This window comes from Cavia porcellus, unplaced genomic scaffold (assembly GCF_034190915.1).
Source record: "Cavia porcellus strain 051 isolate PalLab524CR breed Dunkin Hartley unplaced genomic scaffold, mCavPor4.1 scaffold_2, whole genome shotgun sequence".
Lineage (NCBI taxonomy): Eukaryota > Metazoa > Chordata > Mammalia > Rodentia > Caviidae > Cavia > Cavia porcellus.
This window is the reverse complement of record NW_026947485.1, coordinates 106,088,889-106,115,597: the sequence shown is the minus strand read 5'-3', so window position 1 is coordinate 106,115,597 and position 26,709 is coordinate 106,088,889. Positions and strand designations below refer to the sequence as shown.

Genomic DNA, 26,709 nt, shown 5'->3' with positions numbered 1-26,709 from the left:
ACAATGCCACTTCTTGTTACTGCCTGTGGTTTTCTGTTTTTCAGGAAGTCGGAGGGCCCCCACCCCCAAGTTACTTCCCCTCCAAGAACCACTTTACTCCAGCTGACCACCTTGGGCTCCAGAGCTCTTGACAGGACTGGGAACGTCACCGCCTTAGCTTTCCCATCTACATGAGGGGGAGGCAGAGTTTTGGGGATAGCTCCAAGTTGGTTCTCTAAACGCACCCTTAACCCCATTAATCTGGTCCCAAAATTATGGGGTCCAGAAAGACACAGGGATACAGGCAGTCACAGAGGAAAGTACTTGGGCAGCCCAGGCTGTACTGGAGGCCAGGTTGCCGAGTAGTGGTGGGTGGGGCGACCTTTCCCAGGTACGCCCTGCCCCTCGGGCCTGATTGGCCTGCACTCTCTCCTGGGCGGGCCCGAGGTGTAGTCTTGCAGAGCCCTCTCCACTGGACCTAGCAGATTCCTGTCCGACCCCATCCGAACTGAGATCAAACTATGCACGGCATTAAGCTCTGGATATTCAGCACGTTGTGGCCGCAAGGTGAGTGGTATGTGGTTGGTTTCTGGGGCCCTGGCACAGCGCTCCAAGAACTCTGGGCGCCGGCTGAGTCACGTTACTCCCTCGAACTAGGAGCAGGGAGGGGGGGATGTGAAGGTACTCACTCAGCAGAGAGGCTGGGGCAGAAAGGGGGGCAGCAAAGGCCAGAGAAACTTTCAAAGGTGAACTTTGTCTTTTAAGAGAAGTTGCTTAGGGCGTTTTCCTGAGCTTTCTAGGTCGATTGGTATCCAAGAGGGATAAAGACCACAGGGCACACCCCCTGCAACTGGGTTTACCAACAGGTAAGGAAAGAAGCTCAGAGTTATGTGGGCTGAGGCAGAGGAAGGGACTCCCTAGCCACCTGAGGATGTGCCTCAGGCCAAGAGGGACCTGGTGAACCACTGCCTTGGGAACCTTCTGGCTTGAGGTGGTGTGGTGTGCCCACCTGGCTCTGGGACACTGCAACCTCTGTCTCCTGGAGATTTGCCAGATAGTGGTCATGGACACATTCTTTAAAAAGGATAAAGTTATCTGGAGTAAGTGGTTTCCTAAACTGGACCTGCTCCCTGAGGACAGTGGCCCTGGTCAGATGGACACTAGGAAGTTCTCAGTTCTGAGGAAATGAACTGAGGGGGTGGACAGTGGCTGATTTGTTCCCCAGTTAGATGTGATCTTGGTACTAGAGATGAAAAGGTGTCATCTCTTAAGTGCTGGGTAAGCAGAGCTGTCCCTACCCCCACCCCCAGCCCAGGGTCTGTGGGCATCCTCCCTGAGTAGAGGATACCCAGGGGGGCGGAATGGGACAGGATCTCTGGGCACTTTGCACAGTGTGCCAGACTCAGTCTGCTGTACCTTCCCACCTCTCCTCTAGGGTCCCATGATTTTTTAGGCACAGGACAGGTCTTACCATTGCTGGATCCTTAGCCATCTGGTGATCCCCTGGGCAGTCCTACACCAGCCTTGGAAAGTCAGCCAGGCAGGAGGGGCCCTCCCGGTACCCACTCATCCCCTCTCTTCTGCAGTGATTGCCCTCAGCAACCCTCTGCCTCATGTGGACCAGTATGAGGTAGTGTGGCCCAAGCGCCTGCCTGGACCCCGTGCCCGTCGAACCTTGACCTCCCATTGGGTAAGTCTCTACTGCCCATTCATGAGACTGCCCCCTCAGCACCTATTTCTGTGGTCACAGTTGGAGGAGCTGCCTGTATAGCCTTGGGGTTTGCAGGAGGGCCCTGAAGGGCTTGCAGCCCATTGGACCTGTGAGCATAAGGCTTGACTGTAGGACCCTCCCTCCTATGTTCATCTTCTTGCTTCCTCCTGCTCTATCCTGGGCAAAACCTGGGGCCTCCTTGTTAGGCACTGGGACTCACTATCCCCTTTCCTTAGGAGCCTTTCCAACCTAATCTCAAGAGGTTCCTGGTAGTTTGTACTGAATCAAGCCACTCCCGAGTTTCACTTGGCTTAGCTAATAGACCAAATTCCTCTTGAGTAGCGGGATGGCTCACTGCAGGGTGTTACTTGTGCAGTGACACACCTTTTTGAGCCTCTGAGCTGGGCTGGGATTCCCCTGGGTTGAAATCTGAGAACAGTCTTGTAGGCTGGCCAAGAAGATTCCTGAAAGTCCAGTGGGTGGGTGTGCATATGTGTGTCTGTCTATAGGTGTCTGTGTGATGCATGTGTGAGGTACACATGAATGTGTTTCCAGAGAGGGGCCTGTCTTAGCCCTGTCCTTGCTCTTGTGTCCAGAAAAAATTGAGGGCCTCGATGATGGAGAACTGTGTCTTTCTTGCCCACCCTGAAGGAGGTGGCTTCTACCCCCTCCAGAACAACCCAGTCCGCCTCAGCTACCTTGTGGCCTGCTTGAGGCTGATGAGAGTCCCATACAGAAGGTTTTCAGGGAGGTTCTGGGATGGCCTGGGGTTGGAGGTCACTTACCCAGAATGCCTCACCCAGGGCCTGTACCCCGAGAAGGTGAGCTACGTCCTTGGAACTGAAAAGCACACTTTCATTCTGCACCTGCGGAAGAACAGGTGAGCACAAGGCTGTCCCCTCAGGTTGGGCCTTGGCTGAGCCAGCAGTGGAGGCTCTAGCACTTGTACCCTAGGCAGCCAGCTTCTGGCCTAACTGCCCCTGGAAGGAGACTGGGGAGAAGTGGCCCAGACAGCTCCAGTGATTTTTTTCCAGAGAACTGCTGGGCTCCAGCTACACAGAGACCTACTCAGCTGCTGATGGCTCCAAGGTGACAGAACAACTGCCTGGGCAGGTAAGGGGCCAAGGCCAAGGCAGTCCTTCTTGGGTTAAGGGCTCATAGGAGCAGGGCCAGTGACCCTTCATGTTTTTTCTATAGGACCACTGCCTCTATCAGGGCCACGTGGAGGGGCACCAGGGCTCTGCCGCCAGCCTTAGCACCTGCAGTGGTCTCAGGTGTGTGCTTTACAGAAGGGGGAACCCAAACAAAAGAAAGGGCTTTAAACCTAGTCTTGGAGACATGCCTTCCTCCCACCTGTGTAGCAGAATGTGCAAAGATGTTTACGCAGGGATCCTGTTAAAAGTCACCAGTGGCAAACCTAAGATGCCTACTCCTACACACCCTCCTGCCTCCTGTGCCCTGGACCTGTGTGTCACCTGGGAGGGTATCACTGACTGCAATGTAGAGAAGCCTGTGTACACCAGATTGGAGCCCCTGTCCTCCCAGATAAGCAGTGGGGACAGGCCAACAAAATTGTTGTTTACCTTCTTCTCCCTCAGGGGCTTCTTTCGGGTGGGCTCTGCCACCCATCTGATCGAACCTCTGGATGGGAGTGGTGAAGAGGGGCAACATGCTGTGTACCACGCCAAGCACCTGCAGCAGAAGACTGGGACCTGTGGTGTCAGCGATGTTGAGGTGGAGAACATCTTGGGGCCTCGATTCTTGGCGACTTTTAAGCATCAGCCCTGGGTGAGCAGCTGCATGCCCCTATGTGGCCAGCCCTAATGTGGTCCACTTGTTTGGGCCTGGACATTGCTCTGTGCAGCTCCAGAGCCATCCCAATACTGTACCCAGGCAGGTGGGCCTAACTTAATGCTGCAGCTGCCTGGACAGTTCCTCCCAACACGGTAGGGTGGCTGGGCCCAGGACAGGCTGTGGCTGGAAAGGTTAACTGGTCTCTCCTGCAGAACTCACTGCTATCCCAAAAGACCCATTATGTGGAGCTATATGTGGTCACCGACAGCAGAGAGGTGGGTGGAGGGCACAGGGGGGAATGGGCCAGGAGGGCCAAGCCTGGGGTGCTAGGTACCAGCCTAAGGGTATTGCATCCCCAGCTCCAGTACTTGGGGAGCAGAGAGGCTGTTCGCAGGCGGGTGCTGGAAGTGGTGAACCACGTGGACAAGGTAGGAGGATTGCATTCACCCAGAGGGGTCTCCTCAAGAGCTGCAAGGGTCTTTCCTGTAGTGGTTTCCAAGGCCCCTCAACAGCAGGGGTCCATTTGGAGGCAGGTGATACTCTGGCTGCCAAGGCATGTAGGAACCTGGGAAAGAGGCATGGTTCTATAGGCCTGGAGTGGGTAGGAGAGGGGCAGCTTTAGGGCCCTGGTCTAAGCTCAGGACTTGGCCAGTTCCCATGCCCAGGGCTCCTGGCAGCAGATGGCATGTGACATCTGCTTTCCACCCATCCTACTCCAGCCAACCTTTTAGGGCCTGACCTGACCCAGAGAATTTTTTCTCTGTAGCTTTATCAGGAATTCAATTTCCGTGTGGTTCTGGTGGGCCTAGAGATCTGGACCAGGGACGAGATCTACATAAGCCCTCACGCCAATGTCACACTGGACAACTTCCTCTCCTGGAGGGCACAAGCCCTAACAGGACGGCTTGCCCACGACAATGTGCAGCTTATCACGTGAGCAGGCGCACCTACCACACCCATGCAGTGAACAGCTGAGCCCCAGTTGGTCACATAGCTTCTGTCCAGCCTGGCCTCTAGGCCAAGGTACCCAGGCAGAGAATTGTGGGAATGAGGAGGGGCTGGAGAATTGTGTCCTCATGTCTGTGTATGCTCCTTTCTAGGCATGTCGACTTCACTGGGGCCACCGTGGGACTAGCTAAGGTGTCTGCCCTGTGCTCCTGGCATTCAGGGGCTGTGAACCAGGTGAAGGAAACCCCTGCATGGGTTTGCCATACCTAAAGGTGGGCAGCGGGGCTTGGAGCCTGAGTTGGATACAGCGGGGCATCATCCATGTTCCCTGAAGCATAGCCAATTGGCCGCCTCTTGTGCGAGGGTGTTGCCACTTGATATTTTCTTTTAAGATGTTGGCAGGAAACAGCATTAAGCCTCTGGGTGCTGAGACAAGGGAAGTGGGCTTGGGTAGACAGGCTGAGGGGCATTCTCAGTGAACACAGCCCTCCCACAGGACCACAGTCAGAACCCCATTGGTGTGGCATCCACCATGGCGCATGAGCTAGGCCACAACCTGGGCATGAGACACGATGAAACCATCCAGGGATGCTACTGCCCTGTGCCACAGGAAGGTGGTGGCTGCATCATGTCAGGCAGCATTGGGTAAGACTTCATGGGGCATAGCAGAGCGGAAGGGGCAGTGCTGCACACTGTCCCTGACCACAATACCCCTGCCTCAGGTCCAAGTTCCCTAGGATGTTCAGCAAGTGCAGCCAGGCAGATCTGGAGACATTTATACAGAGACCTGAAGTGGACTGCTTGGCCAATTTCCCTGATGTAGACCGACTGGTGGGAGGCCCCGTGTGTGGGAACCTGTTTGTGGAGCATGGAGAAGAGTGTGACTGTGGTAGTCCCCAGGTGTGTGCCACCCCAGCCCCTATCTCTGCTGCATCTGTGTAGGGGCTGCAACCTCTGCCTCTGCAGTGTAAAATGACCACCCAGCCTAGGTGTACCGTGCACCATAGCACAGTGGACCTTGGGCATTAGTCACTTCTGTTCTCCTTTGATACCCCTGCCATGATCCATAAGGGAAGAGAGATAGGGGCTGCTGAGTCCCCAGGTGACCAATAGGGGCTGGTCCACCCTGGAGCTGGCACTGGCCCCAGATGCAGCTGCTCAGGGTGTGATCCCACAGGACTGTCGGAACCGCTGCTGCAATGCCACTACCTGCCAGCTGGTTAAAGGGGCTCACTGTGCGCATGGTGAATGCTGCTATGAGTGTAAGGTAAGCCAGGCCTGCCCAGGAGAATCCTAGGCAATGAGAAGGGCTGCTGATGCCAGAGAGAGCAGTGCTTGGGCCTGTCCCATGGTGGCTTTCTCTGTGGGACCAGGTGAAGCCAGCTGGTGAACTATGTCGTCATGCAAAGGATGGGTGTGACTTGGAGGAGTTCTGTGATGGCCAGCATCCAATGTGCCCTGAGGATGCCTTCCAGGAGAATGGGACACCCTGCCAAGGAGGCTACTGCTTTAATGGGAACTGCCCCACCATGACCCATCGGTGCAAGGAGTTGTGGGGGTCAGGTGAGGCAGACATAAGCATGGGACATATGGCCAGTTGTTGGCCATGGGCCTCAGCTTGGCTAATACCTTCTGGCCCAATAGGTGCATGGCCTGCCACAGATGCCTGCTTCACAAATAGCCTCTTGCCAGGTTGCAATGTCAGAACCTCTGTTAGCATAAACAGGTAAACATCCAAAGCCACACTGCCCTGGACTCAAGACATGGGTTGTCCCCAGTGGTAGGACTAGTACAGAATGGTTGTCCCCAGTGCTAGGACTAGTACTAGAAGAATCCAATCCTGTGGCTTCCTGGTGGTCCATCCTGCCGTCCAGGACCCTAGCTTGAGCATGTCTTCCTTGTGGGAGGGAGGAGAGGAGAGCCCTGGGCCCATCTCCTGCAATATCCAGGCCCCCTGAACATGTGCCCAGCACAACTGGGACCACAGCCTGCCTTCTGTCTACCAACTAAATAGATGTGGTGTCCTGTACTGCGAAGGGGGACAGGAACCCAGAGGGCGTTTCTTCTGCACCTTAACCTCCAACTGGGGCCATTGCCGAGCTCTCAATCTGGACAGCAACACTGCTGCCTATGAGTTGGTGCTTGAGGGCACCAAGTGCGATGATGGGAAGGTGAGCTAAGCTGGGCAGCCAGGGAAGTGTATAAATGAAGTCTTCTGCACACTTTTAGTTAAAACTGAGAAAATGAGCAGTGGAAGTCAAGGCAGCTAGTCCCACTTAATAGTTTGGATACTGCTGTACACCTAGAGGGGCTAGTTTGGCCAGCCTCACTCTGCCCTCGTGACCAAAGCATGCTGGAAGATGATCAAGGGCATGATTGTCGTGGATGCTGCCCTACCCTGAGCTTGCCCACTGAGTGGTGAGAGTGGGAGGGTGACGACAGGAGGTTCATACCAGCTATCTGAGAGACCCCCTATGCCCTCCAGGTTTGTTGGAAAGGGCACTGCCAGGACCTCCAGGTCTACAGATCCCAGAATTGCTCTGCCAAATGCCACAACCATGGGGTAAGTATGCCCTCAAGGGACAATGTTCCCCTTCCTGTTACCCTCAGAGCTGAGGCTATTGCTACTGCTTTTGTGTCAAATGGAAGCCATTCATAGTGATAGGTTTGGATATAGAAACAAAGGCACACACTAGCCCTGCCTGTTATGTCAGTGGGTGTTTCTACATGCCTCACTTGGACCAGAGACCAGGGCAGATGTACTATGGAGAAGATATCTGTGATTATTGGGCACTGAGGAGATCCCAGGGCACTCAAGAATGGGAATGCAGAGGGCCATCCCTATGCTGGACTGGCTAGGTCCCTTGTGCTGCAAGTGTAGCCACTACTCCCTGGGTACCATACCTGTCTCTGACGTCTGGCCATCCCTCCAGGTATGCAACCACAAGAGTGAGTGTCACTGCCACGCAGGCTGGGCCCCTCCTTATTGTACAGAGCTGCTGACAGATGTGTACAAAGGTAAGCAGCGTCTGATATCCTGGATCTTCTAAGGCCCTCATTGCCCAGGTGTGCAGGGCCATGATGTATCCAGGTCTAAGTTTAGAGCCTATACCTCTCACCACAAGAGCTGATATTCAGGGGATCGTTTGCAGCCCTGGGCACCAGGAGGGAGGCCATGTCCCTACCTCCTAAAGAAGACTGAGGACAGTGCCCAGCCCAGAGTGAGATTGATGGTCTTCAGTCCAAGTCATCTAGTCCATTTGTGGCCCAGGAACCCAAATTATTCACTGCCACAGTGTCTTCCTCCCCAGTGGCTCCTGACCATTGGCTGCCCATAGCACTACGGCCTCAAAGGTCTGGCTTGGCCACATCCATGACCCTGTGATCAGAGGCCCCTCACCATTGTGCCTTCCAACTCATTTCTGGAGAGCAAGGAGCACTGGTGTAATGTTCTGGGCCCTCCTCTGGGGGGTTCTCAAGTTTTTAGCCATGTGTGGGGCATGGGCAGGATCCCCCAGGGACAAAGGGCATAGCCCAGGGAAGCAAGAAGGCTTCATCTCTGAAGGACCATCCCTAGTCCCAACCCCCACTTAGCTAGCACCCAGCCCAAGCTGACATCTGGCCGTGTGTCCCACAGCATCCAGGGGACTCCCAGTTAGCGTGTTGGTGGTCCTGGTACTCCTGGCAGCTGTGATGGTCGTCGTGGCAGGTGTCATTATCTACCAAAAGGCGTGGTGCCGTGTTCAGAGAAGGTGAGGACATACTAGTTGTGACACATCTGCATGTGGGATGCACATCTTCCTGTGCTGTTAGGAAATGGTCTCTGCCATTTGAGGAAGAAAACCCACTGCTTCATGTATCTGGCCTCGGCAGAGAGACTAAGCAACTTAGTCTCCCCATAAATTGGTGGGCCAAGGCTGAGGCTCAGGAGTTTCTTTTTTTTTTTTTTTTTTATTTTATTTAAGGAGAAAAAAAAAGCAGAGAAAGGGTACAAGTTATACAGATTTACAGAAAAAAAAAATAAACAGTAGGAAATCACTAGTTAATGGATTACATATTGTCATCTTAGAAATAATTGTTCAAGTCACAAAATTAAAGCTTGTAAAGTGGACATTCCAACAATGATACTGCAAACAGATCTGTTCAATGATCCAATAAAACTCAGTGATATCATTTTCTATCTTACACACTTAAATATACATGCAGTTATATAGTTTAGAGCACTTTCTTTTCCTCTCTTTTGTACAATGACTATTACACATTTTGGGTTTTATTGCTCCCACGGTTCTTATTACTTTTTTGGAAGAGAGTAAAACCAAATGTGACATAACAGAACAGAGTCGGTCAAATCAAAAGGGTGGACATAATAGATAATGTAAAAATACAAGGTGATCAACAATGGTTACCATAATGCCTCCCGCTATCTCTAATAGTATTGCCTATATCATTAGTTATAATAAAATTGAACAAAACAGTAAAGAACAAAACCAACAAAACCAAAACATTGGAGACATTGTAGGTCTTCAAAAGTAGATAAAAGTCAACGAGAATGGGCGTCATAATGAATCGCATTATCTTCACAGCTGTTGCCTAAACTTTCGAACCTGGTACTATCCAGCAAAACAGAATAGGGGAACATCAGTCAAAAACAAGATGGTGAGAGTAATACAGGGCTTTAAATCGAGATAATGGAAAGTCAAAGTGGGTTACTATAATATATCCTGCTATTTTTATTTATTTTTCCCTTAATTAAAAGGATAAAAGTAAAAAAGTAAATAATGGAGTGGAGATTGAGATAAAAGAGGGCATAACAGCAAAACAGCGCAGATCAAAACATAACCATTTAAGCAGAATAGTGTTTCACCACCAGATAATCCGGCTCAGGAGTTTCATGGGGTCCACTGGGCTCTGATCACAGAAGCTAAAAGGGGAGAACCAAAATCCATGGCCCAGACTCTGACTACGTCATCACTTCTTTTCTGCAGGAGCGTAACAACCAAGACCACCTTGGGGCTCTCCAACCCACTGTTCCATGAGGAAGGTAGCAGTTTGCCAACCAAGAGCAAGACTCCAAATCCCCCAGCACTGATCTCGACCACCCAATCTACCCAGCTTCCCAAGCCAACATTGGCCCCAAAGAGGCCACCTCCACCTGTAAGCACTGTCCTCTGACAGGTTCACGGGGCTGAAATGACAGTCATGAGGGCTCCATTCTTCTGCCCCAGGATATGGCCCAAACCCTTTGTGTAAATTAATCTATCTGCCCTGCAGTGGCCCAGGGTCTCGTATGGCTGCTGTGTGCGCCCCATGGTGGGGACTGATCATTAAGAGCTGCCTTCTGGGAACCTGCATTGGCGTATGAACTTAACTTGTGCCTCTGAGGGTTCTTAGCCTGTGACTCTGAGGGGAAGACACCCTTGCCATCCTCCCAGCTCTGACACATGCATCCACATGGCTGAGAGAAAGCAATTGTTATGTGTCTGGGCTTGGGCCCTGGCACATCCCCAGCCAGGAAGATTTGGTCCTGGTGTGGATGCTGTATAACATTAGTTCCTGCACCTGGTGTGGGGCAGGGGAGGGCAGGGGCGTAGGAGCCTTAGCCTCGTCTCATGAGAACCTTCTCCCCTGCAGGTTCCAGTGAAGTGTAGTCCACCTGTTCCAGTTCCTGTCTACACCCAGCAGACATCAGATCAGGTGAGCAGGCCTAGGTTGCATGGCCAGGTGTTCTAGGGTCAGGGGCCTGAAGACTGGATTCTGTGATCCTAGGTCCAGGGAAGCTGCCATTCCATAGGGAAGACAGGTTATCCTGGTCTCTCCAGGACATCGTACTAAACCTTAGATCCAGCAAGGTTATGGGAGGGCAAGGGCACAGTGGGTTCTTTAGATTTGGGGTAAGGCAAGGATAGTCTATAGGATTCTGAATTTTTCTCCCTCCTCATCAGCTCAGACCTGCTCCACCCACCAAGCCTCTCCCAAAGCTGAAGCCCAAGCAGGTAAGCAAACTCAGCCCTGAGGATAGCCTCCTTCCTGCAAGCCTACAGGCCTGCTCAGGAATAGCCACCCCTCCAGACTTGTGATGCTGATGCTTCCCTTAGGGGATGAGACTTTAGGGATCTGAAAAGGGCTCTCATAGTGTGACTCACTGGAGTTTTGTAAGCTGAGCTTAATTTCCAGGCCTCTGTCTGAGGCAACCATGGGCGGGCGCCCCTAGGTAGTAGGGAGTGCATACTGAGGGCAGGACCCCACACCCTAGGAGCCCCCGCCCCTAGGCCCCTGTCTTTCCATCCCAGATAATCTCCTTCCCCTAGGAGCCCAGGAAAGGGTAGGGTCCTGAACAGTCACTCTAGGGCCATGGCTGGACTGGTAGACAATAATACTACACACCCCCACCCATGGTTGGGTGAACTCCAGGCAGCAGGATGGGCATTGGTTTTCTCTTGCAGGTCTAGCATAAGCTCTGAGCCCCAACCTTACAAGTCAGCTGTGTTGCTGGGCATCTTCTTTATCCGCCTCTGTGGTAGTCATTTAGGGGACCCAAAGGCTACAAAGTGATAAGGCTTGAGGAAATTTGTCCAAAAAGTAGCTTCTGTGATACTGAAGAAAGAACATCCATCTCTTGCTCTGCTCTGGGCAGAGAGGTGCTTGTGGATATTAATGTTAACTTCAAACAAATTTTAGATTTACAGAAAAGCCGAAGTAGCAGAGTCCCTGCAGCCCCCACCCTGAAACTCCTGTGTTAGCACATATACATCCTTTGCCACTTACTTAAGGAGTCTGCAGCAGGTCAGGCCTGCCCACCTCTTTGGGACCTAAATGGCTCCCAGTCATCTCGCACTTTGGAAATGCTGGTTCACAACTTTATCCAATGTCCCCCAAGTTTGGGTTTTCTTCTTGTCGTGAGTGGACAGAAGTAATGCGTTTTTGGCAGGACTAGTGTGGGAAGTGTCTCTTTAAGGATGTGGCCCTGAGGTTATGGTATCTCATGTCTTGTCACAGAGATATGACACATGGTGGTGCTTTTGGTTATTGCATACCTTGGGGAAGTACATAGACTCTTGAGGTACTATCTCTCATTAAAAATTTGACCTGCTTGCTTTAGCATCCATTGATGATTTGGCCTCTAAGAATTGTTATTGTGTTGTTTGGCTAATAGTGACTTTCTATTTTTTTCTTTCCCTTTTTAATATATTATTTTGAGCTAATTAAAAACTTACATGAGAGTTGCAAAAATAGCCCTATGAGGGGTCTTGATAGGTAGAATGGGGATAGAGTGGACAGAGATTTCTAGCCAATGATTCAAACAAGCCAGGCCAAAAGGAAGACCTGGGCAGTCTGTGACCAAATTGGCTTTGCTGTAGGAGGAAAGTGCTCTGCAGGGCCTCCCCGAGTTGCTGTAACTCAGTGCTCAGTCCTCAGTACTCAGTCCACCCAGGGTCCCCTACCTGCAGCATGTGTGGCCCAGGAGCCCTCCTTGGGAAAGATAACGTGAAAAAATGCATGCTTAGTTCTTGGCTCTTGAGTGCTAGGGTTACAGGTGTGCACCACCACACCTGGTTTACCCTCTGGGAAGGAGTTGAGCTCTGGTGAGTTTTTCTGCTGGGAGCTCGGTGAAAGTCTAGAGTGGTGCAGAGAGCCTTGCAGAGTTAAAACCCTGGGCAAGGCCTGGCCCACCTAGGTAGTGCTTTCCTTCAGCCATGTATGCTCCCTCCCAGGCCATCAAGCCAACCTCTGCACCCCCGATGCCACCAGTCAAGCCCTGAGTTTGAGGGATCACAGCTGGAATGACTCAGGTGAGCCCCTCTCCCACACGGTGGGGGGAGGTCTTCCTATGCAGGGACTACACTATTAAGATGCCTGTAGCACTCCCCTAGCATGTATGTGAGATTTCTTTAGATTATTGGCTGGTAAACTTTGATGGTTATCTGAAGAAAATAAAAAGAAAAACTTACCAATCCTAGATTCATTTTAATGTTTACTTTATAGTCTGTTAGAGAATTTTTCAGTGATTGTTACTTCCACTGTCAGCTTTATCTTTTTTTTCCCGCTAGAATAAATAATAAAATTTATGTAGTGTTAGCTATTAATTTTGTGGCCATCACAGCTATAACCACTGATTACTGGGTAATGACTATGGGTAAACAATGATTATTGGGTAAACCAAGAATCTAAATTTGAAGATATATAGGTGAGAATATTCAGTTGTGCCAATTGTAGTAGATAATGTTTAATATCAATTCTCTTTTTCTCCTCCAAGGGACTTGATGCCCCAAAGGTTGCCCTGAACCCCCTAGTCCAAAGAAGGTGATTGGGCAAGACACCAAAGCAGGCATCGAACTCAGGGAGGTTTGAGGAAGCCCCAGAGTGGTCCTGTGGCCACGTTCCTCAGCATCCCAGGGTCACCACCAGAACCTCTCGCTCGAGACTCAGTTGCTCTTCCTCAGAACTGCATCAGACAGATGTTCCTGCTGTCCATCTGGGCCAGGACTGCCACTCAAGACCAGTTGTTTCTCATCTGTTTTGATGGTGCTCAGCTTGCTGTGTCTGCAATGGTTAGGTTGGGATTTGAGATCACCTGCAGTGTGTGTGTGTGGCGGGGGCTGCTGTCCCAGAGAGCTATTGCCTCCCAACCCATGAGGTCAGGCAGCTCAGAGTTCTCTTCTGAGCCACCACTGCACCTGCTCTCGGGTTTAGTCATCCCGATGAGTCCTCCAAGGACAGGACAGCGCTGGTGGTTTCCTGTACAGAGGATGTCAATAATTGAATTGTATCTGCATCGACTCCACCAAACATGTGATTTAAGAAGAAACGTCTGCTTTTCCAGAATCATTGGCATCTTGGGGGCAGCAGATGGCTTACTGGTCCGAAATCTCAGGGCATGAAATCCATTAATAATAAAGCTTGTATTTTATCAGTAAACTATGAACCACGTTGTAAAGAGCAGGAGATTCTTCTTATATCGATCAAACTTTTACCTTGCTTTCCTCAATGGATTTTAGTAAGCATCTCCCTCTTTAATTAAATAGGTCCGTCCACTGACAAGCAGGAGGGCCAATCACACTCAAAAAAATGTCGAAGAGCACTTTGCCATTCTTGCCCCGCCCCTACGATTCCAACGCCAATTGCGGCGCCGCGCCCCGCCCCTTCCGGTCCTGGTCTCCCAGCAACGCCCGGCACACCTCTAGCCATGCCGGGCTCTTCTAGGCTGAGCCCGGCTGCTACCTCTCCGCCGCTGCTGCAAGGACTCCGCGCCTGGTTGGACAGGCTCCCACTCAGCCGCTCTAAACGGCACCTGGCTCGGGACTTCAGCGACGGCGGTGCGAGCCTGGCCAGTTCGGGGAGGGCGCGTTGGGACGGGTGGCCGAGTGAGTGGAGAGGCTGCGGGGCACTGGGCGAGGACGGCTCAGGGAGTAAAGGGTCTTCTTAGGTCTGGCCCCCCTCCCTGGGGGAAAGTGATGGTAAATATGGCCTCGGCACTCCTGCCACCGCTGCTTCTAGGACTTGGTCTCTCCCGAGGCCTGAGTGCGGAGCCTTGTATCCCAGAGACCGTGTTGTACCTACCTCTGTGTACTGCAGGAAGCCAGGGGCGACAGTGGGCAAGCAAAGAACTTAGCTGGACGGGCCAGGTTCACCTTCCCCTCCTACAGTGCTGGTGGCAGAGATTGTGAAGCACTTTCATCCACGCCTTGTGGACCTGCACAGCTATATCCCGGCCTGCAACACAGACCAGAAGCTCAGCAACTGGAGCCTTCTCAACAGGCAAGGTTGGGGCTTCGTGTCAGGACAGCCTGTCAGTGTAGGCCCATTCCCCAAACCTCTCACTCATTTAGGAGAGGGAGCCTGGCTTTATTCCAACAGAGAAGACTCACAGTGGAGCGGTTCTTACCTTTGTTGAGTGAGTCACTATGGTTAGAAGTCGGGTTATAAACAGTCAGCTCTGATAAGTGAGATGAAGAGCAACCTGTAAGTGACAGGGCAGACCTGTGAGAAGTAGGGAAACCAGAGAGGGCCCTGAGGAGTCAGAAGAATGACACAGGGATGGGAAGAGTGAATGCTGGGGAGCTATAGGGAAGAGCCCCAGAGCCCTCAGTGCAGGCCTAAGAAGCCTGGAGGCCACATGAGGATGGGCTCTCCAACCTAGGTGGTGTTAGAAGCCTGACTGAGGCCTGAGCAAAGCTGATGGGGCTGGAATTTCAGAGGACTGGGAGTGGATAGGGGCATAGAGGGAAATAGAGGCAGGGCTGAGAGGGGTCAACTGCAGTCAGGTTTTGGCCTTGATGGAAGTTAGAAAAGGTCAGACTAAATCCTTAGGATATGGACCAACAGGATTTCTCACAGAGCAAAGAGAAGCTTCTGGCTGAGAGATGAGGACTGTTGCAGAGTCCCTGAGACACTTGGCTTGATGGTATGGGACTCTGATCTTTCTGTGATCCTCTGATGGGACACTGAAATGAGAAGGCCTCTGGGGTGCAGAGCAATAAAGGACCCTAGTCAGAGGAAATCAAGCACTGTCCTGTGACCCAAAGATGTGGCGCATGGCCTCACCATTTGGGGCACTGCTCTGAGAGTGTATGCCTGCTTTCTTTGCAGGAAAGTCTTTCACAGGCTGCACTTCTGTGTCTCAGAGGCTGAGATCCGCAACGTGGTAGCCAGTGTACCTGGGGCCATCGAGCCCATCCTTTGTGCACTGAGAGAGAAGGTGGAGACTGGCACTGTTCATGCAGGCTCACTCAGCTCAACTGTAGGTATCTGTGGAAATCAGTAGAGTTTAAGAACCTGCTGCATCAGTGCCCATTTGTACAGTCAAGTCATTTACCTACAAGAAAATAAGAAATAAATGACAGTAAAACCCCTGCTCCCCACAGCCCTGTAGTCTAGACTACATATGTGCCCATACTGGAATCCCTGACTGACCAGCTGTCCAGGCCTCCCAAGAACCTTGTGTGCCTCAGGCAATGAAAACTCTTCTGCAGTCCCAACTGTACTAACCCAGGCCCTGCACCACCTTGTCCAGTTTGCTTGCTGACCACTCTCCCTATTTCTAGTGATCCCTGGGACTACAGGCAGACATGTTTACTCTCATTACACCTTTCTTCCCACCCTTTCAAATCCGCAGGATCCAGGACTCTCCAGTGTGAATGCTGACCAGCCTTGGGTGGAGCTGCCCACCCACAGGTGTGCCGGTAGGCTCCAAATCCCTGGTAAGTACAGATTCCACCCATCAGAACCCCTTTGGGTCATATGTGAGGGTCATCACTATGTTACCATATGGACTCAACATGTGATACCCGTAGGTTCACACACCTGCAAAGGACAGCAGATGTGCTCAAGGGTACACAAGACCCAGTAACCTAGCCAGCCTCTGAGGAGGGTAGATGGATTCCCTGGCTGCACTAACATCAAGATAGCACTGTCCCACTGGGTCCTTGTGTCTCCAAATGGAGACATTGTTCAGAGCATCCAGGGCTGTTCTAAGGGGCCCTGATATCTGGCTGGGACCATTTGTGGTGACATTTGAGTCTTCTCAACCTATGCAAGCCAACCTCCACCCCAACCTACATGTGCTTCTGCCACATAAGTGCCTCTCAGAGGTAGGGTTCCCTGAGCTGATGGTGTCCATTTGTCAAACAGGCCTGCCAGATTCACCAGATTCCTCCAGTGTGAAGACTCTTCAGAACCAAAGAGCTTTGGAGAAGACGTACTGCTCTGCTTGTGGATGGTGGGCTGTCTCAGCTCCTCTTTCACCCATAGTCTCTATTTTCTGCCTGACAGACTAAAGGCTGGTGTCTCTCTTTCAGTGGAGGCCCAGACAAAGAGGCCTGGGAGCACCTAACCAGGGTCCAACAGCTCCTGGAGGACAGGGAGCAGGCGTTAGCCATTTTGCAGCACACAGTTCAGGTATGGCCTGTCTGGTATATTTTCTCCCTGGATATGCCATGAGCTACCAAACTGGGGACACAAAAAGCTCTCAGCTTTTGCTGTCTCCAACCATCTTTCAGCAACCACAGTCTAGCTCTCAGCTGAGCTCCTATGGTTCTGGCTCCAATCTGGGACTTGGTGGTAGGTAGCGGACTGAACCAGGTGTGCCCCAAGACCCAGGTCTTTGCAAAGCAACCTCCCCACCATGCTGTTAGATGGGGAAGAGGAGGCTCAGGTTAGAGTAAATGTATACTTTATTATTTAGAAAACAATCTTTGAAATATTTCAGTCATATCCAGAAGCAGAGGCAAAGGTATGTGTGTCCTGCACCACATACTCACTGCCTTACTGGCTTATCAAGCTTAGGGCCACATGCCAGAGCCACAGACAAAGCACAGGCACAACTCTTGCCTGGGGCCTAGGTACAGGAGCAGATGGTACTCTTCCTGGGCAAGCACCTGGGAAGTGAATGGGGTGGAGCTACTGGTTAGAGAGTCCTGCCTGCCCCTTTCCACCCCACAGGAGTAGTGGGGAGGTTGCTCAGCCAGAGTGCTGGGTCTTGTGAAGCACCACTCATCCTGGGGCTCTTCATGTGTGGAGCACATCTGGTTCTGTGGGACACACCTGGGTTTGTGAGGTAAACCTGGTTTTACATGACACATGCCTCCTGCTGTATCCCCAGGGATTGAGAGTCTTGTGTGCAAGATGTCCTTTTACCAATTCTTGCTTTCCTGACTCAACAGGGTGATTTAGCAGGCAGTGCATGATGTATGGACCTCAGGGTCATAGGGCCTGCCAGAAACGGCTGAATGGGTATCAAGATCTTGATGAGTTGTCTTCTTGAGAATACAGGAAAGTGATATCATTGTGTGGCTTTGGGTTTGCCAAATGGCAGCGAAGAGGAAGCAATAAGAAGAAATGAAGTTGCTTGGCTCTGCAGGTCATCCACGGCCCCTTGCTGTCCCAACTATGAGTCTGGCTCATGTGCTCTAAGTAAATCATAACCATCTAGTTTCGTAAGAGCCAGAGAAGAAAGGCTGAACCTGCCATTTAGGGGTTGAAACGATTGAGTGCCACTTGCCTAACTGTTAGTGAGATGCACACATTGGGGTCAAAGAGACATGCAGGGGAGAGAGCATCACACTGCATGGCCTCAGCCACCTTGCCCTTTCTCGTTTATCACTGAGCAAGGGACATACAGGATTTGGTCAGGATTTGAGTGTGCGTGCTGGCTGTGGATGCAGTGTGGACGCACTGCCTGTAGGCTCAGGGAATAACTTTTCTTGGTCTGCTGAGCAGATCTTCAAGCTTGTGTGGTTTTTTGAAGATTTTGCAGATGAAAGTGGTGAGGCTGGAGAACCTGGTACAGCTGAAGGACCATCGGATTGAGGCACTCATGAGACCTGGGCGGGAGGAGTACCAAGAGCCCCCAAGCGGTACCCACCTCAAGCCAGCCAGGCCCTGATCTTGAACCTACCTGGAGCCTCCATCAGCCAGGGTTTCTTCCACACAGTTCTACACGGTCGAGAGTTTCAGAGGAGGCACAGATGTGGGGGTTTGGGTGCTCTGGGGCTACTTGTCTCAGGGGTTTCTGCTGACTGTCACTCTAGAGTTATACTATCCTGTAGATGGATTTGGATGGAGATCAGATGTTCCTGCCAGCCCTGGGATGGCTCATCATTGCTGCATTTGTGAGCACATGAGGCCTCAGTGTGTGCAGTATCTGGGGCCTGGCGGGTCACACTACCCAGTGTGAGTGGGGACTGTTGTGGTCAGCCATGTGGCTCTGGAATGACAACCACCCTGGAATCTGAAGATGCTCCTGACAAGAGCCCCAAGCAAGTTGTAACTGCCTGTGCTTGCAGAGCTGTTCTACTGAAAGAATGTGAGGACAGAGAGGGACCAGGAAAGCACCCTACCTCACAGTCACTGGTTTTACCCTGAGGCTTTAGGGAAAAATTAAGTGGGGCTGGAACCTGGCTGCTGTCTTCTTGCCTCCAGGATGGCCCTTCTAGGCTTAGGAGCATTAATGTGGCCAGAACAATTCCAACACTGAGATGGGTTGTAGGGCTATGTCTTGCTGACTTCTGTACCCAGCTACATTGGTTAAACATCCTTATATATGCCACTGGGGTAGATTCTGGTAGGCTCCCCCCCCCCCCCGCATTACAGCTCCCCTATGGGGTCAGCTTTTCTATGTGCTCCTGGGCTGAACCCCTGCAGGTCTCAGGAAGTAGCATCAGAAGCTGCAGGCTTACATCAAGATTTCAGAGCTGCCTCCAGAGGCTCAAGTAGCCCACTTCCTCCTTGAGTCAGAAAGTGCGTTCCACAGCCCCTGAAATCCACCCTGTGAGTCACCAAAATAGATGGCTTCCTGATGACTGGCTCTGTCAACTCTGGTCATTTGACCGGAGCACCTGGTGTCTGGAGCCTTGTTCAGAGCCTTTCTGAGTCCCAGCCAAGGCGGGTCAGGCAGAGGGACATGCACCTTGTACCCATGGGTGCCTAGTGTCAGGAACAGGGAAATCTTTGCCTAAAACACTGCAGAAATCCCTTCAAAGTGGGAGCTGTTACACTGTCAGAGCCACAACTATCAGGCCGGAAATACCTGGGAAAGGCCTAGCCAAGAAAATCAAATCAGCACAGACCCCAGGCAGATTCATTCATTAGGCCCCAGCTTCCCTCCCCAAGTTAAGCCTGGGAGCTATGGATGATCTGGTCCTGCGCCTTGCTCCCCAGGGCAGTGATAGCAAAGGACCAGCTATTCTGCCTCAGGTACTTCCAGCATACCTGCACATGTGCATGTGCTTGTACAAACTTGTGTACATGTCACAAATTCATGTCATGAGGGTTGATCAGCTCTTCACAGAGACAGAAGAACTGGCTCCTGGAACAAACAGGCTTGGAAGGAAGCAGAGGCTGTTGTGGCAATGGGTGTGTTTTCCTTTACCTATGGTACTACGTGCATTTGTGTGACACTGTATGGCTATACATGTGTGATACCGTATGTGACACTGGATGGCTGTAGATACGTGATTGTGTGCACATGTGATGTTATATTATACACGTGTGTAGGATGCATGTGTGCTGGCCAGTGTAGGTGACTGTGGTGGTGGCCTTGAGGGGTGGTAGAGGCAGAGGCATAACCAGATAGGTTATGGTTTGTGGTGCAGGAATATGTGCTTGTCATTGGTCCAGCTCCTGCCTGCTGGATCCTGGGGCTAGGTCTGGGTTAGCTTTTGGGCTTCTAAATAGACAGATATCCCTTGGAAAATAGACAGTAAAGCCCAGGTGGTGATAATGCTCTGGTAGCAGCCTACCTCCTGGTACTGGTGCCAAGGACCAACAAAGTCAAACAAGTAAATCTCAGGTTCCTCATGCCTAGAAGCAAGGTGGTCGTGCCTTAGGCACCCCCAAATGCAGGCCCTGGCTTGCCCACCTATAACTAAGTCCTAGGAGTGCTTCTGTAGCTAGAGCCTGGTCCCAAGAGTTGACCAAGGTCCTGGGAGAGTGGTGATGAATCTATGACACGTGTATTGCAGCAGGCTGTATCATTGAAAGCTCTATGGAGTGCAGAGCAGCCAGGGCAGGGCTGTATTCTGCCATGCAAGGCTGTGATTCAGAAGCTGGAGTCCACCTGGCACATAAAGCCAGAACACTTACCCCTACAGTGACCTGGGAGAAGCCCCTCAGCCATGTTAGAGAAGGAATCAGGGTGTCATAGCCCCAAGCAGTGTCTATCTATACTCATCCCCCTATAAGATGCATAGACCACTGTACATAGTGACCCTCCCTGACTGGGTGTGTGCTGAAGGTCTGCCTCTCCCCATTCTTGCCAAGCTTTGCCTTGGGCCAGTAAGGACTTCGAGCTCAACATGGGCTCACAGTTGTAGGATTTCTCTGTTTTTGTCCCTGGGTGGCCAGGTCATCACCTGACCTCCCTTTCTGAGATGATATCCTGTGTTCCCTCTAGAGAACCAGCAACCATGTCTGGGAGCCTTTCACATAGGACACCAGGCTTGAGGGGTTAGAGCCACATGGAGAAAATGATTGCCTGCTCCTCCTCCACCCACAGTGTGTAAGACTGATGGGGGAGGGGCCAACTGAATGCTGGCTGGGGAGCAAGTGGTGTTTCGAGGGGCTGCATAGCTGCAGTCCTCCCAGGGCCTTTACAAATCTGGGGACAAGTGAACCATAAACTGTCACCCACCTAGAGCAAGCTCAGAGTAAGGTCTGGAGCAGTTTCAGAGGCTTGTGGATCCTTCTCTGGGAAGACTGGACCCTAGCACAATCCCTTTCTTCCACGCCAGCTGTACCCCCCACCTCAGGCTGCATGCCTTTCTCCCTAAAACCTGCCTTCTGACTCCAAGACCACTTGACCCTGGGCTCTTGAGGCCCATGCTTCTGGGACCCCAGGGATATTTGATGTTTCAGGGCATCTGGGCCCAAGTCAAAGCCCCTTCAAAGGGTGACTGGCGGCCCACTATCTCCCACACCAAGAGCAGAGGTACCTACTTCCTCAGCAGATATCAGCTGGAAGGAGTTTGCTAGAGATCTAAGCACTCTGCCTGATCCCCAACACCCCCCTACCCCCGCCTCAGGAAATGATGACTGAAGTGCTGGCTTTACCACATCTCCGTGGCTGCTTATGCAAATACTGTATCCGGTTTTAGCAATTCAGAGAAATCCCAGTAACACAAGGAAGCATGGGGGCTTCAAGCCGCAAGACCCAGCAGATGCTATTTGTCACTCTGTAGAAATGCCCTGTGTAAAGTCAGGACATATGTAATCAGGAGCCAGGCTGGTACGAAGCAGAGCACAGCACAAATGCTGAGCAGCATTCAGTAGGACACTGATCTGGCTAAGGAGAGACACATCCCGTGTGGCTCTTGCTGCTTGTTCAACCCTTGCAGCCTGATGGTCCATCTGTCTCCATATTTCCATTTCCTACCACTTTACTTTTTCATTTTTCTAGTTTATTGAGTTATTCCTGCTCTATGATACAAATGGTATACAAAATCTAGAATAAAGTACCTGCAAAAAAGGAGTTACAACAAGAAACCTTGTACCTGGAAGCAAGGCAGGCCCAGCAAAGAAATGTATTCCAAGCCAGAGGTCCCAGGTCCTTGTTCCTCACTGACCAACATGCTATTTCCAAGGCCTTTCTTGAGGCAAACTATTCCAATAGATTGGATGAACCCCAGAGCCTGACCCTAGGGTCAGGCCGGCAAGAAAGGATCACCTTAGGTTAAAAGGTCACTTTCTTGTTAAAAGGAAAGGTGCTTCGCTCCTTGCCTAAAAAGTGTACTTTCTGTCCTGGCTAAATGGATACTAATCACACAGAATGCTTTTCAGGGGGAACCTTGAAATGCATAAAAGTGCGAGATGAGCTACGGTTAGGAATTCTTTGTACTCCATGCATAGCTACAGAAACCTGAGCCACTTCCTCATTTGCAAAATGAGGCAATGCTAGTGCACGCAAGCTGGCTGGGATGACGTCTGTGGGTACTCCCTGAGGTGGCCAGCACACTGCTGCCTTTCCAGCCTATGTTGAGCAGCCTACCCATGGGCATAGGGTGGTCCTGTGTGGCCAGTCTGGTCATCTACCTTCCTTCTGTTGAGTTTAGTGACATTGGTTGGTAATTATGGCTGCTCTAGATGTTACCAGGGAGCATACCTGGTTTTTCTCATTGTGCTGCTTTTTCTGTTTTCATCCAGAAAGGACTGAGGGGGCTTATGCAAGCACTAACATCAGCCAGAAATTTGCAGGGACCCTGGGGAGGGCACCTGGGACTCAGAGGCCCTGCAATATGGATAGGTACAAGGGAAAATGAGAGTTGGTCCCCACTTGACTCCTCAGCAGCCCTTGGCCTGCTTTCTGGACACCTCGCTGAGGCCGGTGGCCAATGTTCAGGGGGCCACTAGGTGACCAATGTCTCACAAGCACAGTAAAGTCATTTTAAACAGGGCAGTGATGGGCAGGTGCTCTTGCTCTCCAGGACTCAGGATAAGCACTTCCAGCCCACTGGATGCCGTCTCATACGGCTCATGCCCTCAGGGAGGGAGAGTGACACTGAGATAAGATGTTTGCCACTGAGTGGAACCTCCCCTGAGTGAAGACAGAAGATGATTACTGATGACTGATAGGACAGGAGCTGTAAAGGCCCTGTGCCACAGCCACCCCTGGCATCAGGTGATGAGGGAATAGAAGCCGGATGGAAAGGTGGGCCCACACATGTGGCTGAAGGGAAGGCTCCTGACACTGCTGCTGGCACACATTCTAGAACTCCAGAAAGTGGCATGGTGGACCCCTGGGTCAAGGGTGTCTTAGGAGTGCAGTCAAGACAGGCTGGCATCCAAGCAGTGAGGCAGCTTGTAGGCAGGATAAGGTTCCTTTTAATAATGGGGCAAACGTCTAGCACTACAGAGGCTGAAGCAGGAGAACTGGTGTTTGTTCAAGGCCAGCCTGGGCTACATAGTTCGAGGCCAGCCTGAACTGGGTAACAAGACTCTGTCTCAGAAACACAAAGCAAAACTGGGCATGTGGCACTGCGTGAGTTAAACACTTTGTAACAGTTTTGAAATATCCCAAGATGTACAGAAGGTGTGGGAATATGAACTGATGAAAACACATTCATTGCTAAACTGATGTCTTGAAACTTACATGAAAAATTCACTTAGGAGCTAGGCATGGTGGCACATGTTTGTAACCCTGGCTATTAGGGAGTCTGAGACAGGAGAGTCCCACATTTGAGTCCAGCCTGGACAACCTAGCAAGACCCTAGCACCCTCTGAGAGATGGGGGTGTAACTTACTTAATGTGAGGCCTGGGTTCTCCCAGTACTGCAATAAAAGAAAAATCATTTGTAGTAATAATAGTAATCCTAGCACTCTAAAGGTTGAGGCATAATAATCACAAGTTCAGGCTTATCCTGGGCAACTTAGAGAGAGTCCCTGTCTCAAATAATAATGATAATAGTAATCATAACAAAAGGGAAGGGATATAGCTCAGTATGAAGGCTCTGGATTCAATCCCCAGTACTACTACCACTATTACTGCTTACAATAATAATAATGACAGTAATAAATGATAATTTTGCTTAAATAAGACTTCTTTGGGGGCTAGGGATTTAGCTCAGTGGCATAAGTACCTGCCTTGCAAGCAGGCGGTCATGGGTTCGATCCCCGGTACCGATAAAAAGAAAAAAAATAAGACTTCTTTAAGTCTAGACTGACAGTGATACTGAACCAGCAACATAGCTCAAAATCTGAGAGAGACAAGTGGGAAAAGGCTTCATGAACAGTGATGAGGGGACTTCAGGGGGCAAGTGTGCCCCTAGGCCTCAGTGCTGGGGCTGCTCCTGGTCCTGGCCTTCTAGTACTCTTCTTCGCTTGCCTGGGGTGTCAGCTGTCTTTTTGAAGCGGCTGCGAGCAGCCCTCTGCAGACTCTAGACCCTCCAGGACACTCCATCCCTGGGAAAGCAGTGGTGCTTCTGTGGCAACGTGGAGGTTCATCTTGTGTGTAGAAAATCAGGGAAATGATGCCCAGTACCTAGAATGGACAGAATATGAAGAGTGATTGTTTCTGGGATGAAACTGCTTCTATTTAGTACTGTTCATGATTCTCTTTAGCAATGTATTATTTTATAATTAAAAAACTGAAAATAAAGTTTCATCAAAGCACATCAGAGAGCGAGATCTGCTGATATTGTTCCCAGATGTTTCTGAAATTCATGTTCATAAACTCTGAAAAGGACACATGCATTTAAAAAAAAAAAAAAAAACGAAAGTTTTCTTAAAGAACTATCGATCTTGCTGAGCATGGTGGCACATGCCTGTAATCCCAGTACTTGGAAGGCTGAGGCAGGATGATCACCTCGAGTTTGAGGCAAACTTGAACTACATAGTGAGATCTTGTCTCAATAAAAAAGAATCATGGCTGTGGCCAGGTCACGTGGACAGTGATCTGCCAGCCTTGTGTCTTCACCTCATGCTTTAATAACACCCCCATCAAGGAAAACAGAGCCACCTGGCCAGGAGATGGGAGCTAGAGTTCCCTGGCAAATGCCTCCTTTCCTCAGAGCGTCTTTGTCTTTCCACCCCTATTCTATACCCCAATCTCTCCAGCTAACCCAGCAAAGAGAAGACTGAAAGGTCAGGGTGGTGGGCAGTAGAGGACATCCAGGCTGTGCACCCTGGATCCCACAGTGCTGGCTCAATGTGCCATCTGCTCCCAGAACCCTGGCTTTGGGTGGGTACCTTGTAGCCCAAATGCAGCCAACACAAACATTCAGTCACCCCTGTCCTCTGTCAACAACTAGAGGAGCACCCCAAGAATGGGCTGTGGTCAGATAGTAACTAGTCCCACCTGTGTCTCTTGCCTCCCATGCCAAGGGCCAGCCCAGGCCAGGCTCTTCCCCAGGCTCTGCTCCAAACTATTGATTTTCCCTCTCCTCTTTGCCCCCGGACAGCTGCCCTGACCATCCTTTGCCTTGGCAAAATCCCTCCACTATGTCCTGAGCTTAGATATGCTTCAACACTATTCTGTTGCCCACACCCACCTGTGGCTCAGGCTTGCAGGGGTGGCGGGGTGGGGGGAGTGTAGCAGGGGCCCTAGAAAACCTTTCAACTCTGACCTCTACCTAGTCTGAAGTTCCCCACCTCTTGGGCTGTTGCCCCACACCCGAGGAATAAGCTCCCCACTCACAAGACAGGCTCACCTGTGCACACGGTAAAGCCCCACAGTCTCAATTAGCCCTGGTTCTCTCTGACCCTAGACAGGGACTGCAGCCTTGTTCATTTTTCTTTGTGACTTTGGAGCTGGGGCCAGCCTGGAGCTGAAGGTCAGGGGAGCTTTCCTGAAGTCCTTGGCTACCCCTGGCTCACAGGTGGCCAGAACAAGGTCAACCCCAGCACCATCCCATATCTAGGGTCCACTCAGACCCTTCAACCCTATGGAAGCTCAGGAGTGGTAAATCCCATAAGCTACACAGCAGAGGGGTCTCTGGGGAAACAGCACTCCTCAGCCCTCAGAGGATCATCACAACCACTACACCCTATCCTAGCACGGTGGGCAGCATCTTCACTGCCCAGGAAGTACGTATGGGTCTACTGAGCAGCCCCCTCAAAGCTAGAGCTGGTGGACACTGGTGTTGACTGTGGCCAACCCTTGTCCTTGGTGGTAAAGGCTCCCTTCCTCCTTTGCTGGACTTTTCTTCCTCAGCAAATGGGATGGAATCAGAGCCCCACAGTCTGGCCAGGAATAAGCAGGTAGGTCTGAACTGGGCAAGGCCTGTGTGTCCTCTGGCCAAGGATCCAAGGAAGCCAGGAACAGGGCATAGAGGGGGGCTGAAGGTGGCAGGTCCCTCGCTACTGCTGGTAAACTTAGCCCCCTTTCAGTGGCAAACAGATTCCCAACTCCCAGGAATGAATAGCAGTGACCACACTGGGTTGGAGTCCCAGGGCAGAGCTCTTTGAGTGTCTGAATTGAGGTAAATAGGAAATGGCCAACTGTGCATGTGTCTGTGTGAGTATGTGTGTGTGGTGTGCATGAGTGTACCTGTGTGTACATGTGGCATGTGTTTATGTGTGCATGTGCATGTGTGTGTATGTGTTCATGATATCTACCCAGGGCCAAGGATCTAGGGCAGATGAACCAGGGGTCCCCTCAGGTCAGCAGCTGAATCACTAGTCTGAACAAAGTAGCCACAGTTCTCCTAGGGATGGGTCACAGAGGGCTGCTGACACCGCAGCCTTGGAGGACAGATGAATGTTCCCATGGCCCAGAAAGTGTTGCTGATACGGCAGGGTGGGCATGGGAGAAAAGAAAGAAAATATCAGGAAGCCGAGATAGCTTCCCAGAGGGAGTCAAGCTCAGCCTTGAAACATAGCCCTGACGCAGGGCAGTGCCGCACAGGGCCCAGGGTCAACCTAGCCACCCCTTCCAGGACTGGGGGTTACTCTGGGTGCTACTGGCTCATCCAATTGCCCCAGACCCCAGAGGCTTCCCCTAGTAGCCCTCCTTCCACAGCTGAGAGCACAGGTTGGGGTTCTTGTCTCCAAGCCCTACCTATGCTTTCCATAAAATAGGTGCAGGACCACCAGATTTAGTGACAGTCTAGAACACCCTGTTAAATTCAAATTTCAGATAAATGATAAAATAATTTTCAGTGTCAGTATGCTCCAATGGGACACACTTATGCCAAAACGTTATCCACATTTACTCTGAGATTCATATCTGATCATGTGTACCGTGCTTTCTGGCCAGGGCTTTACAAGATGGGAGCTGTCTCATAAGGGAGCGCCTCCTGCTACTCTGCTTTGTGGCCCCGTTTTATTTCAATTTTACTTTGCTTTTATTG

General features: G+C 51.2%; 2 protein-coding genes across 2 annotated transcripts; both read left to right on the top strand.

The window, feature by feature from the left end:
• Positions 1 to 134: 134 nt before the first annotated feature.
• On the top strand, positions 135 to 13,367 carry Adam8 (ADAM metallopeptidase domain 8). The gene is made up of 24 exons (XM_013143577.3): positions 135 to 546; positions 1,566 to 1,669; positions 2,494 to 2,570; positions 2,725 to 2,803; positions 2,888 to 2,964; positions 3,289 to 3,478; positions 3,697 to 3,759; positions 3,844 to 3,912; positions 4,251 to 4,417; positions 4,585 to 4,666; positions 4,929 to 5,077; positions 5,155 to 5,332; positions 5,610 to 5,699; positions 5,806 to 5,995; positions 6,077 to 6,158; positions 6,447 to 6,603; positions 6,918 to 6,995; positions 7,366 to 7,450; positions 8,070 to 8,184; positions 9,418 to 9,586; positions 10,064 to 10,126; positions 10,375 to 10,425; positions 12,145 to 12,222; positions 12,687 to 13,367. Exons 1-23 carry the CDS (start codon positions 501 to 503, stop codon positions 12,190 to 12,192), a joined length of 2,409 nt encoding a protein of 802 aa, XP_012999031.1. The 5' UTR covers positions 135 to 500; the 3' UTR covers positions 12,193 to 12,222; positions 12,687 to 13,367.
• A 102-nt stretch (positions 13,368 to 13,469) lies between these two features.
• On the top strand, positions 13,470 to 24,033 carry LOC100727081 (sperm flagellar protein 1-like). Its single transcript, XM_063245025.1, has 7 exons — positions 13,470 to 13,746; positions 14,077 to 14,193; positions 15,025 to 15,170; positions 15,546 to 15,630; positions 16,061 to 16,148; positions 16,228 to 16,327; positions 17,676 to 24,033. The coding sequence occupies exons 1-7, from the start codon at positions 13,617 to 13,619 to the stop codon at positions 17,811 to 17,813; spliced, it is 804 nt and encodes a 267-aa protein (XP_063101095.1). The 5' UTR covers positions 13,470 to 13,616; the 3' UTR covers positions 17,814 to 24,033.
• Positions 24,034 to 26,709: the final 2,676 nt, after the last annotated feature.

What these genes read in the sequence shown, in the direction of transcription:
- Adam8 (XM_013143577.3), top strand. Translation starts at nt 501, where the DNA reads ATGCACGGCATTAAGCTCTGGATATTCAGCACGTTGTGGCCGCAAG. An exon ending in CTTTTAAGCATCAGCCCTGG is followed by an intron (nt 3,479 to 3,696) that starts GTGAGCAGCTGC and finishes TCTCTCCTGCAG; the next exon opens with AACTCACTGCTATCCCAAAA. An exon ending in ATTCAGGGGCTGTGAACCAG is followed by an intron (nt 4,667 to 4,928) that starts GTGAAGGAAACC and finishes GCCCTCCCACAG; the next exon opens with GACCACAGTCAGAACCCCAT.
- LOC100727081 (XM_063245025.1), top strand. Translation starts at nt 13,617, where the DNA reads ATGCCGGGCTCTTCTAGGCTGAGCCCGGCTGCTACCTCTCCGCCGCTG. An exon ending in GAGCCTTCTCAACAGGCAAG is followed by an intron (nt 14,194 to 15,024) that starts GTTGGGGCTTCG and finishes TTTGCAGGAAAG; the next exon opens with TCTTTCACAGGCTGCACTTC. An exon ending in CAGGCTCACTCAGCTCAACT is followed by an intron (nt 15,171 to 15,545) that starts GTAGGTATCTGT and finishes TCAAATCCGCAG; the next exon opens with GATCCAGGACTCTCCAGTGT.